Genomic DNA, 16,476 nt, shown 5'->3' on the forward strand with positions numbered 1-16,476 from the left:
TTTATTTTCAACTGGTTTGAAGCAGGAGAACAAAATTAAGCGAACCGCTGAGCTCTTTATCGGTAATTGATACTGTCTCTAAATATCAAGATGAGGATAAGTTTATATACTTGATACTTACCAAACAATGGAATGCGATAATGAAACATCTAGAGAGCTCTGAGATCAATTTTACACTATCACTTTTATATTCATGCTCGCTCAACCCAGCACAGGCCAGCTTTCCAGCTGTGAATGTGGCGGAAAAGCGTCCGCAATGGCGTGATTATTCAATAAGCCTCTCGAGGGCCTCAGTCGGTCTCAATTAAATCGAGAGGATTTGGTCGATCCTCTCGATTGCATTATGACACATTCAGCGATGCTCACCAGTGATAAAAATTAATTCCACATCCGGGAATCATTTGAAATCACCCCAAGCGTGATCCCTCGAATTAAATTTTCTGTCGAGAAATTTTCAAACACTATTGTAAACAGGATCGTCAAAATAATCGTAAAATAACACAAGAAGGGTGAGTTTCGCTGGGGTGGCACTGAAATTAGGGAGAGAGAGCGGTTTTTATTTCTTTCAGAAAAGGCCATTGTGCAGATATTAACCCAGTATCGCCACTTCATTTTCCCTTTTGCAGTGTCCTTGCCCGCCGTCTCGATGCTCAATTGTGCAATTTAGAGGCAATTATGGGGAATCAGGTAGAGAAAATCTCGTGTGTGTCGTTTCGAAGATTTTCCATCCCATTCTGTTGATTTTCATTAGCCCTTTTTCTTGGAGTTAATTGCCCGATCTCAATGATCTTGAGCATAGCATTGAAGCACTTAAATTAAGTGGAGCGGAAGCTTTTTCATGCACCGTTTTATACTCAATATGCGTATATTAAAACATGTTTTCCCAGTAATTTTTCTTGAAGGCTTTTTATTACTTGTTTTTGCAATAAGTTTATAACACTTCTTCTTTAGCATCTGTCGTGAGATTTTAAAAGCTCTAAATATGCTAGTATTCAGTCTACGGCGCTTTAACATAGTGAACAATACAACGTACTTGATGATATATATTCGCGTAAAATAGGCCAAGAATTAACATGAGAGTCTTCAAAGCCATAAACAACGGTACGAATAATATTTTATAATGTGATTTGGATTTAAATATCTGTGTCGCAGGTGAAATCATAATTCAATTGTGCAATCCAAAAGAGGATCTCGAGGACGTTTTGCACGTTTTGCGCGAAGGTTACATGAAGAGCGCCAATACTTTCATCGCCTTTGAGTTGGACAAATCAGAAGCTTCAAAAGCACGCCTTGAGTATGAGGAAATGGTGAAAGCCGTGCTTTTTGCAGGACTCTCCGTTATGGCTCGAGATGTGCGATCTAATAAGATTATCGCATATAGTTTATGTATCATTCATTCCCGTCTTCAATCTGGGGAACAAACATTTTACGAGAAGTTCAGAGATAACAGTGAAAGCAAATTGATAAAGGATCTGCTCAATTTCAGGATTGCCAAAGACAAGCAAATTAATCTCTTCGAGATGTACAACATTGATCACTTTCTTGAGTTCGTTTATGTTGCGACCCTTCCGGAATATCGCAAACAAGGTATCACATTTAATCTTGCAGAATCCTCAGTAACCCTGGCGAGGGAAATTGCAGTGGGAAAGTATCCTGAAACCATGGATGCGAAACTGAGAGGCAAAAATCCCAAAATCATCTTTGTTAGTACGAGTTCTAAGTATTCATCGAATATCATTGATAAATTAGGGTTTTTAGCAGTGAAGATTTTTCCCTTTAAGAATTTTAAAATTGACGGTGTTCCAGTTTCTCAGAAAGTTCCATCAGATCACACTGAGTCAAGATTGCTTGTTCTAAAATTGTGACTTGATAATGAATAACATATATTTAACAATAAAGGCAGTTTTTCATGGTTATAATGTATATATATATGTATATATGCATTTTTTACCTTTGCATTATACATCGTTTGATAGGCGGATTTACAAACACATTAGAAAGATAATAAACCTTACACATTACAGCAAAATGATCTTTTTTGAATGCTCAAGTCATTGAGAATGTTTGTCTACTTTAAAGAACTCTCAATTTTCAGAATTCAGTCTATTCTTCCTTATCAGAGTGAAAAGTTGCTCTTGTGAATCTACCAAAGCATAAAAATAAGATTACAATTAAAAAAATGAGAGTCTTCAAAGTCATTAACAACGGTGCGAAAAATGTCATATTATGAGATATTCTTCTAAAGAGCTGCGTTTTTAGGTGAAATCGTAATCCAATTGTGCAATCCAAAAGAGGATCTCGAGGAAGTTTTGCATGTTCTTCGCGAAGGTTACATGAAGAGCGCCAACACTTTCATCGCCTTCGGATTGGACAAACCGGAATCATCAAAAGCGCGCCTCGAGTATGAAAAAATGGTGAAAACTGTGCTTTTTGCAGGAATTTCAGTTGTGGCTCGAGATGTGCGATCGAACAAGATTATTGGATTTTGTTTAAATTATATTCATTCTCGACTTCAGCCTGGAGAGCAAAGTTTCTTTGAGAAATTCAGAGATAACAGCGAAAGCAAATTGATAAAGGATCTTCTCAATTTTCGGATACTTAAGGATAAGCAAATTAATCTCTTCGACATGTACAACGTTGATAATTACATTGAGTTCATGTATGGCGCGACTCTTCCGGAATATCGTAGACAAAACATCAGTTATCGTCTCACAGAAACTGCACTGATCTTAGCGAGGGAAATTGCAGTGGGAAAGTATCCTGAAACCATGGATGCGAAACTGAGGGGAAAGAATCCAAAAATTGTTTTCGGCAGTTCCAGTTCAAAGTATTCATCGAGGATCGTTGATAAATTGGGCTTCATATCAGTTAAGACTTTTCCCTTCAAGGATCTTAAAATTGATGGTGTTCCAGTTTCTGAGAAAGTTCCGTCGGATCACACTGAATCAAGGTTGATGATTCTTAAACTATGATATGCTCAGTGAAGAGGAAATCAACAGTTTTATTGTCATCTCACGATAGACACACTGAGCAATTTTGCCGCTATAATTTCACTCTTCAATTGTTGAGGTCAAGGCAATCGCGACGAAGCGATGATCCCACATTATCTTAGTTATTTTTTTCCATTATCTACTCTACTTGATAAGTGTACAGGGCTAAAAGTGAATTTGTTCAATTGTTTGATGATAAAATTTGTTTCAGTTGTTGAAGAAATTCGACAGACACAAGACATCGTGTGTGACTTTAGTTGAGAATTTATAGGGAAATGTCTCAGAAAAGAGTTTTCGCGTTAATTAATAATGGTGAGCAAAGTTACGGTGAATAAAGAGATTCTTTTGTAGACATCCAAGTTTCATTTTCAGATCAAATCGCTATTCAATTGTATAACAGAGACACGGATTTGGAGGGATGTATGAAAGTGTTGAGAGAAGGATTTATTCCCAATGAGAGCATTAGTATTGCTGTAGGGCTCAGCCTTCCAGGAGCTAACCAGGCTCATAGTGACTTCCAGAAACTCGCCCAATTCAACTTTAATGACGGAATATCTATAGTAGCTCGTGATTTGGCATCCAACCAAATTGTCGGCATCTCTATCAACAAGATTCATTCTCGTCCAGTGCCTGGACGCACATCGTTTCTCCAGGAATTCCGCGAGAACCATTGTCATGCTGAAGAATCAAGAGATATCATCAAATTCATCGAATTCGCCGATAGCAAATTCGACCTCTTCGCCAAATTCAATACTGAGTGCTTCATGGAGTGTGTTTTCCTGGCAACCCTTCCGGATTTCAGAGGCAGGAAAATTGCTCTTAATCTTGTGGATTGGACAGCAAGAATGGCCAGAGAAATCTATGCAGGTCAATATCCTGACACGATTGATGCTAGTCTTATTGGAAAGAAGCCAAAAGTTGTTTTTTCCATTTGGACATCTAAATATTCGGCTAGAATTGGAGAAAAAGTTGGATTCAACATATTGGATAGAATTTCTGTGACCGATCTAAAGAAAATTGGAGTGCCTTATCCGGAAAGAATTCCTTCGGAGCACAATGAAATCATTCTTGCGGCGCTGGAGATTTAAATACACAATTTAGAATAGCCGCAAGAAACAATATTTTTGCATAGAATTTAAATTGTACATGTACAAGTCTTATGTAGACTGATGCTCTTACTTTATCGTCACATTTTCCTCTGTGATGATCATATATGTATTGCATAATAACAAAACTCACGTCAGTCGCTAAAGTGAAATCAGCGAGAGAAGTCGACGTTCTTCTCTCCTAAATTCTTATCAAGGTTTTTTTAGAAGCCCACTTAAAAATAATTTGCTGTACAGAAATGTCTCAGAGGAGAGTTTTCAAGTTGATTGATAATGGTGAGCGTATTTTCTGATGTCAAAGAAATTTATTAATATACGAATTTTATACAGACCAAATCGCCATTCAATTGTACAACAAAGACACGGATTTGGAGGGATGCATGAAAGTGTTGAGAGAAGGATTCATTCCCACTGAAAGCATAAGTTTAGCGGTTGGTCTAAACCTTCCAGAGGCAACGCAGGCTCATAGTGACATCGGGAAACTCGCCCAATATAATCTTAGTGATGGGATTTCTCTAATTGCTCGTCATCTGGCTTCAGACCAAATTGTTGGCTTCTCTATCAACAAGATTCACTCGCGCCCAGTGCCAGGAATCCCACCATTTCTTCAGCAGTTTCGTGAGGAGAATTGCCATTGTTCAGAGTCAAACAAGATAATCAATTTTCTAGAATTCGCCGATAGCAAATTCGACCTTTTTGCCAAATTCAACACTGAGTGCTTCATGGAATGCGTTATGTTGTCAACTCATCCCGATTTCACGGGCAGAAAAGTGGGATTTAATCTCGTGGACTGCACAATAAATCTGGCCAGAGAAATCAGTGAAGGAAAATATCCTGACACGATTGATGAGAGTCTTATTGGAAAGAAGCCAAAAGTTGTATTTGCCATTTGGACATCTAAATATTCGACTAGAATTGGACAGAAAATTGGATTCAAGACATTGGCTGCGATTCCTGTGGGTGACTTGAAGCAGTATGGATTACCTTATCCGGAAAGGATTCCTTCACAACACTCGGAATTTACCCTCTCAGCCATTGAGATTTGAATCAATATTTTGTACCCAAGAAGCTTATCAAAATTGCTGTTTCAATTCAATAAAAATCTTTGGAAAAGGACACTTGGTGTGTGCGTAAAATCCCGAAGGCATTGCTCTGCATCAACCGAACAGGATTACGTGAAAAATGTCTCTCTGCGGATTTTGTAAGTGGTGGGATTAAAAAAGTGTGTAAAAATAATCTTCGTTTGTTGATTTTACTACCAAATAACAGAGTTTGATTCCCGATGGCCCTTTAATTGATGCAGCTGTATAAACACTCTTCCCTCCGTCACACTTCCTGGTTCCACCCGAGCGATAGGGTTGCTCATGTGATGAACTCCTCGCCGCGTCATTTTTGCGCACACAAAATTCAATTGCGAACATAATAGCATTTATTCCACATGAAAATCAATAGACGTTATTTCTCACAGAAATTCTCACTTTCTTCTGATCAAAGGAATGTTGTTTTGTATAAAAAAGATATAAATAAAATAATTTGTTCACTATAAGGAAAAGTTGTGACTTGCAGTATGACTAGATGCGTTGCTCCTCTTCCGGATGAGGCTGTATTTACAGGATGGGAAGATCCTTTCAGGCTGAGTGGTTGATGAACGACGGACCGGCGGATCCATTGCGCTGAACAGCTCGAGGATCTTCTGGCGTCCAGACGCGGGCGAAAAGACGAGCTCCTGGTACTCTGTCGCCTTTCCTGTGCCAGGATAGCGAGTGCGAAACTCCACTGCCTGCTGAAAAGAGGAGACAAATTCACAAATTATTCCTGGTCTGCGTCAAATAATTGAAGCTGGCACGAATTTCCCTCCCGGGCGAACAATCATCGCTCATGAGTTGCATGATTGAGCAAATTGAAACAATTAATTCGTTCTGCTTCATATCTGAAATATTGTGCTCTTTTTGCAGGCACCCTTCTGGTTAGAACATCTGGAATCTGTGGAATTTGTGGTGAGTCGATTGCAGGGGATGAACTTCATTAATGGCAGGTCAGAGCATTTACGAATCGCATTTTCCACGGTCTTCCCGTGACACCCTCCATACAGTCTTTAGTTCCGGTTATGCATCAATTGCGAGGAATCTTCGCGTGATGGCAGTTCTCAGTATGGCGGCGAGGTGAAAGAAGTGCGGCAAATTTGCTACATTGAGAGTGGGTGAGTGCTCAAAAATCCATTAGCGAAGCACCCGGAGATCTCCAGCAGCATCCTAATTTATTTGTACAACAAACAGGAATCCTGAACTCGCGTGGAGTGGGAATAAACATCCCCGATGGAACCCCAAACTGTGCATCTGCACAGCGGAACGAATTTCCCACGGAACGGCGAGGGGTTGAGAGGCGACACAGCAATTCATCCCTCTCGATCTCAATGGTGTTATTAGGCGACAGTTTCGCTCCTCTGGTCTCGAATGTGGCGGATTTTCACTTAAGCCGTGAGTCAATCGAAGGACTCGACAATGGAGATTAGTCGGAAAATCCCACCTTTCAGTGCGAAGTGAGTTTTTTCCCTTTTTCAAAATTGTAATCACAAGTCTCTGAAGTGGAAAAATGTATTTTCATCTCGATTATCATTAAAATTTAGTTGGTTTTGTGCATATTCTGAATAAATAAATATGTATGTATTTTGCTTATGCACTCTTTTATGTCTCGATAGACTTTGTTTGAACAACTTTGTTCTCCCCTAGTAATTTTCAGCTAAAATTTACCAGTAATTAACTTGATTGTACTTTTAGTTAAACCACACTTTCTTCCACTCTTCTGGAAAACACCACCTTTTCCATGGTTGCATTTCCCCCCTTGTCATTACATTCCACTTCATCTAAAACATTATTATTAATTCTCAGGGACAGACGTTGGATTGGAAATCCCTACCCAGTGATTAGAACACGTGCAAGACTCGAAAATCGATCAGGAATTTGCGTGTGACATGGAAATGAATCCTCATCAATCACAATTGTGTGAATTTTTACCTCTGAGGATGATTTTCTTTGGCGGTTCTCTGTTCGTACTGCGCTGCAGTCCGTTGAGTCCTGGCTCGTTCCCGTTGCGATCTTTGCGCACCATCTCGCCCAGGAAGGTGATGTAGCTGATGGCCAACTTCAGGGTGTCGACTTTGCTGAGGCGCTTCTCATAGGGAAGCGTTGGAATGTGCGATCGGAGACCCTCAAAGGCCTCGTTGATGCTCTGCATCCGCCGGCGCTCCCTCAGATTGGCCGCCTGGCGCTGCTGAGCCTGTTGCGAGGCGCACTTTACCCGGCGAACCTTCTGCGTCCGAAAACTGCAAAATTGAGAGGAAAATGAGGGAAAATCCAGGATTTCAAACTGTGATTTCTGGTACATTTTCTCAGCCGTGTTCTCCTGATCGCTGTTGTAGCCGCCACAAGAATCCGTGTCCGTGGAATTGTCATCGCAGAGGAAGAAGTCCGAGGAGCTGGGCGATATTGAGCTGGCTAGGCTATGATAGTGATTCGCCTCGAACAGGTGACGCGTCATGGCGGCGTCAAAGTCGAACGGATCCATTGAGAACATCCTCAAAAGTGGCCACTCTTGCCTCCTCATTCAATCACACTTCACTGGTTTTTCCCACCATTGCACGTGTCACGGAATCAGTGATTTGCCCACCGGCACACTCCGGCCACGAAGTCACACTTTCCGGCGACAAGTGCTGAAACGTGGCGCCTATTAAATAAATCCGTCTTGCACTGGGATGAGCGGCCAAATCTGCTCATTCGCGCCTCGGCATTTTCAGGACTGATGGCAAACAGTCCGACACTCTTTAGGGTGACTCGCTTCCCTCACCCTCGAGATGGGAGGAGCGCTCAGCGGACCAATGGAGGGTTGCTCTTGAATTTTCCGAGTGTGCCATTGGTTGCCAAGACACGGAAAATGTGGGGAAAATCGATTGAACATCGCCATTCTGGCCTTTGCTCCGACTTTTTATCATAAATTGCAATTATTTCAGAGAAAGTTTACCAAAAGAACAGTTTTTATGAAAAAATAATGAGAAATATATAAAACACCACACATAATGCTGCTCTAATAAATTTTTAAATAGATTTTTTATACAAATTGTCAAATATTTTATTAAAATTTCAATAAAAGTTTCACCTTACTTTTCACTCACTGATTTTCTTGTTCGGGAAAATGCATGGGAAACTCTTAATCTTTCACACTTGCATTTCTTTCTACTTTAAGGGCATTCACTGTGTTTTTTTTTAAAGTTGGGATTTTACATGATAATTTATCTCTATAAAAAATGATCGAAAATGTGAAATTGGGGAACGAAAAACGCAAATTACACTAGGCAACAAAAATGACACTTTTTTCTGCCCTTTTTTTGAGGTGTGGATTTTCTGATTCCTTGAGTCATCAGCTTTTCAACGGTACATTCCTTTTTTCCCTAGACCCTCAAGTTTTCCTTTTAGAGCCTATTTTCCATTTTCCCCTATTTTCACCCACTTTGCCGCACTTATGTGCTCATATCTCGCCCAATTTTCCACGGATTTTCCTCAAATTAGGCTCAAATGATAGCTATTGAAATTACCTACTACTTTGTAAAACATTGTGAGTGTTTTAGATCACTCCTTGTTGGTCAAAAATGATCTTTTGTGAACCACTAGGTAAAAAATTCACCGGGTTTTTTACCACTTTTTTCTAAATATCTCCGAAACGAAGAAACTTTTATGTTGGATTATTTTTCCTATGTGTAGAGCACTTCAGGGGATGCATTTCCTCCATACATGCCGAAGTGATATTTCTTCTCTATCTGCCGGAAAAACGAGGTTTTCCCTCGACAAATTTTGCTTTTTTATGCTACGCGCACCCGCTAAAAAACTGAAAGAAGGTACATTTTGCTGTCTACGCATTCATTTAGATAATGATAATGCTTAGATGTTAAAATAAAAGAGAAAAAAAGCCAATATCTCGACTTTTTAGCTATTTTAGGTATTTTTTTGGTCTTAATGACAACTACTCCATAAAAAACACAAAAAATTCACTTAAAATAGCTAAAAAGTCGAGATATTGGCCTTTTTTCTCTTTTGTTTTAACATCTAAGCATTATCATCATCTAAATGAGTGCGTAGACAGCAAAATGTACCTTCTTTCAATTTTTTAGCGGGTGCGCGTAGCATAAAAAAGCAAAATTTGTCGAGGGAAAACCTCGTTTTTCCGGCAGATAGAGAAGAGATATCACTTCGGCATGTATGGAGGAAATGCATCCCCTGAAGTGCTCTACACATAGGAAAAATAATCCAACATAAAAGTTTCTTCGTTTCGGAGATATTTAGAAAAAAGTGGTAAAAAACCCGGTGAATTTTTTACCTAGTGGTTCACAAAAGATCATTTTTGACCAACAAGGAGTGATCTAAAACACTCACAATGTTTTACAAAGTAGTAGGTAATTTCAATAGCTATCATTTGAGCCTAATTTGAGGAAAATCCGTGGAAAATTGGGCGAGATATGAGCACATAAGTGCGGCAAAGTGGGTGAAAATAGGGGAAAATGGAAAATAGGCTCTAAAAGGAAAACTTGAGGGTCTAGGGAAAAAAGGAAGGTACCGTTGAAAAGCTGATGACTCAAGGAATCAGAAAATCCACACCTCAAAAAAAGGGCAGAAAAGTGTTGCACAGTGTTATGTACCTAAAAACCACTTCGAAATTGGCACTTTTCCTTTTTGCTATGGTTCTTTTCTCATTTTAGAAATCCAATATCCAGTGGCGACTGCCATAAATCAACCACCTGAGAAGATGGTCAGTTCATGGCAATTTGTCGGCGTGACACACTCTCGGGCGAGGGTTAAATTACAATTACTGGACAATTGCACCTGGTGCATGTTTAATTGACCACGACGCCCGTTTCCGCCTCGGGAGTTCCCTCCGGGCGATGGTTTTCCGCTCCTGGCCAGAGTGAGGGATTCACTGGGAAGTGAGACACTTGGCATGCCAAAGCTTTGCGCCACGTCGAGTGCAATTATCGTGAGGAAAATCAATATTATCGAAATGGGGAATCGTGGAAACTTCACACCTGCGAGTCTCAGGTGAGTTTTTATTCCTTCAGAAAGCATTTATCCCCCATGAAGACCACAATCTTCTCTGGAGAATGTGAAAGTGGATAAAATGTCGCTAAATTGAGGGTTGGTGTATGTTTCACAGGTGGGTTTTTGTCGTTATCTTGTAATATTCCCCACGTGCGCCCATCGAGTGATTTGCTTATCGATGAATGCCTAGATTTATGATTTTGTACACTATATTCGGTGTGTTTTTGGTCCAACAATTGGATATAATGAACAAATAAGTGCGATAAGAATCAAATCCATGAACAAACATGCTGGAAACGCTGCACGCTCTTCTGCGCGACCCTTTTGCAAATGCTCAACAACAACAATGTATATCTTGATGTCATAATTTCAATATATTTCAGAGAATGCAAAATCATTTAGATAAACCATTTTAGGGTCGCGTTCTTAGCCCTATAGAAATCTCCGTTTTTGACGGTTTTGCATCGTCAAATCAGCATTAAAACTCTCTACAAACATCTCATACAAATTATGTGACATGATGTGTGCAAGATTCACTCGTTTCAACTGCATCAGAACAAAAACTATTCGATAGAAAATTCTATTGAGAAAATTTCCAACAGATGAAATCTCTTTCTTCCCACCAAAAACTGCCCCGCGCACAGCGCCTTATTATCTTCAGTGGCAAACACTGCAACTTTTCACTCATCGATTTCACATCGTATGTTGAGCTACGTGTCCTTAACCTCTAAAACGACGCCAAAACACGGGGAAGATGCGGATTTGCTGAGGTTTTACAGTCTCTTTCTGGGCAACGTTGGCGGATGATTAGTGATAAAAGCGACTTGGAGCAGGTGCAAGTTATATCACATCAACTGGACAGGAGAACCTGCGCAATTACAAGTGCGATGAGTGAAAAAACGAAGTTTATTATTTACGCTTTGGGGATTTTCTTCTTGTATTTCTACTTTGGTATTCTACAAGAGAAAATTACCCGGGGACGATATGGTGAGGAGGAAAATGAGGATGGAACTAAAGGTGAACGGTTCACCTTTGCTTTGGTTTTGGTGGGTGTGCAGTGCATCGTGAATTGGTGCTTCGCGAAGGGAATGCTGCTGGTGAGGCCACAAAAGAAGGACGAAACGCATCCAGGATACTATGCTAGCTGCTCATTGACCTATCTTCTGGCCATGGTGAGCAGTAACATGGCTCTGCGGTGGGTGCCTTACCCCACACAGGTGGTGGGCAAGGCGGCCAAGCCGATTCCTGTGATGATCCTGGCAGTTCTCATAGGACGCAAGTCGTACGCGTTGTCCAGATACTTGTGCGTCCTGACAATCGTCCTGGGCGTTGTGCTGTTCATGTACAAAGACGGGAAGACTGCCTCTCCGGATGGGGAACACACTGGTCTCGGAGAGCTTCTTCTGGTCCTCAGTTTGTCCATGGATGGCCTCACAGGAGCGATTCAGGAGCGCATGAGAGCCTCTTCTGCTCCGTCAGCGCAGCAAATGATGCTGGCAATGAACGGCTGGAGCAGCGCAATGGTCGGCGTGCCACTCGTGGTCTCTGGAGAGGCGTCCAGCTTTCTGCAATTCACCATGCGACACCCAGAATTGCTGTGGCATCTCACAACTCTCGCTCTCACCGGTGCACTCGGGCAGCTCTTCATCTTCCTGATGGTAAAATCCTATAAGATTCCGATTAGGCTCTCTGTCTCTATGAGATATCTTGTTGGTGCATCTTTGATGACGAGGCAAGAGTTTATCTGCTCCACTTTTGGCGAGATCGCGAAAAAGGCGGTAATCACGCTGAGAGTGATAATGATAGGCGTTATTTACCTCCTAGATGCATTTGAGACATGCTTTGAATGATCAGAAACTTTCCATAAACTGTTTATACCCCAGATTTACTGGGTGTTCCGGGATGTCTGGCTGAGAGAGATCAAAAGTTTCTTATTTTTGATGTTTCCCAGAGAACTTTGTAGGAAAAACACACTTGAGCCTTTCGACACGATTTCTGGCTATGCCAAGGAAGCTAATGAATTCTTATTCCTTCTTCAGGTGTCTGGCTTTGGTCCTCTGGCGTGTTCTGTGGTCACGACAACAAGGAAGTTCTTCACAGTACTGTTCTCTGTGCTGATCTTCGGCAATTCTCTGATCCCGCGACAGTGGTTCGGGGCAATTCTGGTGTTTGCCGGCCTCTTCAGTGACATGCTGATCAACAAGAAGCCCGCGAAGACACCGCAAAAGCCGCTCCTGAAGCAGGAGCACAACTCACAGTAGATCAATGACTCTTCCTTGCACGACATTTTTTATTTCAATTATTTATACACAGTGATTTCGCTGCCTTCCACAGATGAGGTGTAATATGTGTCAATATACAGGATATTTTTATGGAAAGGGTGTGAGTTTGGTGGCGCTGGAATCAGCTGTTCTGCAAATTGTGCGCTCGATTCTTTGGGGGCGCGTGCGCCTCGACGGTAGCGCCGAACTGTCGCGATCGCCACCCACACGAGCCTCGCGGATTCTGCGCCCTGCACCATCGGCCATTGAGTCTCTTGCCCGCGGGTGGCCTGCTTCAGTGCACCAAGAACGCCGTGAAGGAAGGCGCGGTGGATATCGTGAGAGTCATCCTCCCAGTGAAGTCCAGAAGAGTGACCGCGGTTCGCGGGGAGGCGATAGGATTCCTCTTTTTTTCTATCTCACCAAAAGTGGCCTGACCGAGGCATCGGCGGAGTGAAGAGGAGCCAAGAGAGAGACGTGGAATTTTGTGAAAATTCAGTGGCTGTGATAGCGACGAGAGAGTGGAAAATCGCGCCTCTGCGGCTTTTCTCCTGCCTATAAATAAAGTTCCCTCTCGATTTTCGGGCAGAAGTGCGGTGCGAAAAAGCGTGAGTGGCCGTATGAGAAGGGTTTCCGCGGTGTCTGCCAGAGAATCGCACCGCGAGTGTCCCCATTTTTCCGCCAACCCAGCAATTGCATAATGCCTCGAAAATCCCACCCGACGATGAACTCTTCGTTGACCAGATCCGCTGCCCTTGAACACGAGAATCAACTGTGTCCAATGAGCCACAAATTTGGCGAGCCGCGAGCCAAATCCCACCGCAATTAAACTCGAAGCGGAATTTCTCGTGACGTCCGTCTTTTCTTCCCCTACCCAAAGCGCGAGGGGCTGCAATTGAGACGCTCTGGGCGCATTCGCCGACTCAGTGTCTCAATCAACAGATCGAAGTGCAATTTCACAATCAAATATTTACTCTCTTAGCAAATATGCATTCGTAATAATTTCCCATAAAAGCGACAAGGAAAAGCAAATGGAAAAGTCAATTTCATGATGAAACAAAATTGCGACATTTATTGAATTGATAAATTGAGTATTTGCTTAGAGAAATTTGTTTGAAAATTAAGAAAAGCTAAATATTTTGTTTTATGTATATGAGAGAAGAAAATAACTTTTTTACTATATCCCTAAGTTTATATCGCACTCTAAAAATGTGATTTTCTTTACTCCTTTAAAGTATTTGATGCCTCAATTATGATTTACAAGAGCCTTCACTTTGATATAAATTGAAGCTAAATAATTGCGACAAATTTCTGCACAGAATCGAGTGTATAATGTAGTATTTTTGTATTTTGCACTCCAAATTCTTCCCATAAATTCGAATGTTTTTGCTGTGTCTTCGGAAAATTTTCCATCTCGAGCGCAAAATGACTGAAAATAGAAATCATAAAGTCACAAAATTTCCACTTGCAAAAAGCGCCCTTCCTTCTATTTATACCGGTCTTTCAACCTTCTGCAATTCCAAAACCACCCCCTAAGTTGCACTTGAGAGCCCCTGAGTTGCCAGTCTGTCTCTGGCTGAGATCGATAGCGTGTTCTTGCGCCGATTCACCCATCATTCACACTCTCAGCAAGAACACGCGTCGCAATTTCTCACCTGCCCCGCGATTTCAGCATTTTTCCACCCCCGCACAATCGATCCGAGAGCGCGTGGCTCTTCCCATCCCCCAAGCTCCGGCAGTTATGCAGAACTCGCGCCAATTTGTCCCGATTCTGCCCCATGAATTTCTCCAAGTTTAATTTAACGGAAAAAGGACACCGTCGACACAACGTCAGGGTCGTTCACCTTGATGGAGTGTAATTAAAAGCCCCCCAGCGTGGCGACAGCTTTTTGCGTCGGAGTTTCATGCTGGAATGAATGTGTTTGCAGGATAATTGCAGAGGTGAACGCGCAGATAAGTGACTGAGTGGACAGGCAAGGAGGCGAAAGTGATTTGTTAGAGAAAATTGGCAGGAAAGTGTCTTCAAGATTCCGACAAAGACGGCTTCCCAACAGAAGCCAACGTGGCGATCACACATATCAGGTGAGTTCTTCGAGCTCTGGCTGAAGAATTGGGGCGTCTGATAGCCCTCCAAGGGCGCTGAGCGAAAATGGGGGAAAACACACGCAGCGCTAGTAAATTGGATAATCGTAAAATGGTAAAAATAGCTTGAGGACTCCTTTCCGCGGCTCCCCCGCGGTTGAGACGCCGAAGATTGCAAACAAAGCATAAAAATAAAGTGGGCGGATGATTCAGGCGCGCTCAGATGGTGGGATTTGTGGTATAGACTTCCTTGTGCAAAATCACGCGAAATACCTTAATTTATGTTACTTGGCGTGAAACGTACGCCAGTATAACTCCGCATATTTCTCCGTGATATTACCTTGAGGCGTACACCCGCAAATCGGCAGAAGTGCAATAAATTCCACTTTGGTCACGAGCCAAAATGAGTGATTCACGCTGTTTCACGTGATTTGCAGATGTGACAGAGCAGGAGTATGAGAACGCTGCCATGGAGGAGGACGCTGGATCGGGCACAAGACGCGGGAGGTTTCGAGTGAGCTCAGCGGGACCACCGGAAACCACCCTCGGACGCTTCCGGCTCATCCCACAAGGTGAAAATGGCTTTAGACGAGTTGCTTCAGCAGGCAATCTCACGGGAATTTCACTCTTTCCAGGAACTTATGGACCCACGTCGCCATGTCTGCAACGTGGGCGCTTCGCTGTGATTCCCGAGGAGCCCCAGGCGGGCTCCCCAGCCCTCGGCACGCCTGTGAATGAGCGACCAGCGTCACACAGCAGCGATATCGAGTGGGACTTCGACGAGAAGGATAAATCGGTAATCCAGAAAGCGCGCGCTTTTCCCAATCGGTTCACTCACACTCGCTCACCCGATTCGACGTCGAGCCGCAGCACCGCGGCACGCTGGCAACAGCGCCCTCAGTCAGTCACGAACCGGGTTGTCGACGAGGTGTTGTCTGACCATTTTCTCTGTTTCCCAGCCCCGTTTGCCAGGCTCTCTCGCGACAGAAGTCGCTCCTGGGGCCAGTTGTGTGTCCGCCCTTAGTGTTTGTGATCGGTGATTGTGCAGCAGAAGGGTCCGGTGGGGGCGAAAGTGCGATTTCAGGAAGTGAAGAAGTGGCTTGCAATGTGTCAAGTGTCAAAGTAGCGACATCTTGGTGGGTTGCATGTGTGAGTGCCCAAACAAAAGAATTTCCACCAGTTTCCCATTTGCCAGTCCTCCAGGAGTTGCCCAGCGATTCCACTCTGGCTCATTGTTCCGCCTGAACAGTTCCTGCCCTCGAGAGCGAGAGAGAGAGAGCGTCAGAGAGATCACGCGAGAGAGTCGAATTGGGTGAAAAAGTGAAACGAATGTGAATATCCACTGATTCTCTCCGGAAGTTTCTGCAGCGACTCCGCGAGGGCAGGAGGGCGGAATCTCAAAGTGACTGCAGAGAAAACTCTCGACATTTTCCCTCAGCGGAATCACGTGAAGAGTAGGAAAGTTTTCGTGGAAAATTCCTGCAATCTTCCAGTGATAACGGAAAAGTGTGATCTCTGTTGAGATTGGGAAATATGTAAGATACACGCGAGGAAAATTCCTCAGCAGCGCGACAGTTGGTAAGATGCATCTTGGAATTTACATGCTGTGCTTCGTTGATGGATGAATTGCCCAAAATCTCGAAAATCTCACACGCATAGAATGATTGTTTTGAAAGCTTGGTTTTTTATAAATACTGGGAGAATTTGGAGAATATTCCTCATTTCTGGTAAATGTAAATAAGAGAAAGTATTTTTAGAAATCGTGATCTAAATCCTTGCGATTGAATATGACTAAATTCGGCTCAAAAACATTTTTAACCCTATTGAGCCCATAAGAAAAATCACGCTACAACTTCTGATTTAAAGAAAATAATGAAGCTCACATACAATATAGAGACGATAGCGACTGAATACATGTAGATCATAAAACTCACCTTTTTGCCAGTAAAAGTGA

At 42.6% G+C, this 16,476-nt stretch overlaps 4 protein-coding genes across 8 annotated transcripts in view; 3 read left to right on the top strand and 1 right to left on the bottom strand.

Moving 5' to 3' along the window:
* The first annotated feature begins 4,281 nt into the window (after window positions 1-4,281).
* On the top strand, window positions 4,282-5,189 carry LOC132256596 (uncharacterized). The gene is made up of 2 exons (XM_059753104.1): window positions 4,282-4,372; window positions 4,427-5,189. Exons 1-2 carry the CDS (start codon window positions 4,336-4,338, stop codon window positions 5,140-5,142), a joined length of 753 nt encoding a protein of 250 aa, XP_059609087.1. The 5' UTR covers window positions 4,282-4,335; the 3' UTR covers window positions 5,143-5,189.
* A 372-nt stretch (window positions 5,190-5,561) lies between these two features.
* On the bottom strand, window positions 5,562-7,839 carry LOC132255430 (pancreas transcription factor 1 subunit alpha). 3 transcript variants are annotated; one of them, XM_059751473.1, is made up of 3 exons: window positions 7,479-7,839; window positions 7,111-7,418; window positions 5,562-5,876 (listed from the first exon to the last, which is right to left on the bottom strand). In XM_059751473.1, the coding sequence occupies exons 1-3, from the start codon at window positions 7,697-7,699 to the stop codon at window positions 5,725-5,727; spliced, it is 681 nt and encodes a 226-aa protein (XP_059607456.1). In that variant the 5' UTR covers window positions 7,700-7,839; the 3' UTR covers window positions 5,562-5,724. The 3 variants fall into 3 exon arrangements, with proteins under 3 accessions (XP_059607456.1, XP_059607446.1, XP_059607437.1); XM_059751463.1 differs by having other exon boundaries at window positions 5,562-5,879; XM_059751454.1 differs by having other exon boundaries at window positions 5,562-5,879; window positions 7,111-7,839.
* A 3,065-nt stretch (window positions 7,840-10,904) lies between these two features.
* LOC132256733 (solute carrier family 35 member B1 homolog) lies at window positions 10,905-12,617 on the top strand. The gene is made up of 2 exons (XM_059753256.1): window positions 10,905-11,837; window positions 12,219-12,617. Exons 1-2 carry the CDS (start codon window positions 10,983-10,985, stop codon window positions 12,438-12,440), a joined length of 1,077 nt encoding a protein of 358 aa, XP_059609239.1. The 5' UTR covers window positions 10,905-10,982; the 3' UTR covers window positions 12,441-12,617.
* Window positions 12,618-14,409: 1,792 nt separating this feature from the next.
* Window positions 14,410-16,476, top strand: part of LOC132256714 (uncharacterized) — a 34,654-nt gene continuing 32,587 nt past the window's right edge. The window contains exons 1-3 of one of the 3 annotated variants that reach the window (XM_059753243.1): window positions 14,410-14,522; window positions 14,960-15,094; window positions 15,158-15,318. In XM_059753243.1, the coding sequence (XP_059609226.1) occupies window positions 14,992-15,094; window positions 15,158-15,318 (264 nt within the window). In that variant the 5' untranslated portion in view covers window positions 14,410-14,522; window positions 14,960-14,991. Of the gene's footprint in view, window positions 14,523-14,959; window positions 15,095-15,157; window positions 15,319-15,436; window positions 15,672-16,476 lie in introns of those variants that run through there. The other 2 variants (XM_059753227.1, XM_059753235.1) reach the window with 2 other exon arrangements.

This window comes from Phlebotomus argentipes, unplaced genomic scaffold (assembly GCF_947086385.1).
Source record: "Phlebotomus argentipes unplaced genomic scaffold, Phlebotomus argentipes genome assembly contig_6, whole genome shotgun sequence".
Classification (NCBI taxonomy): domain Eukaryota; kingdom Metazoa; phylum Arthropoda; class Insecta; order Diptera; family Psychodidae; genus Phlebotomus; species Phlebotomus argentipes.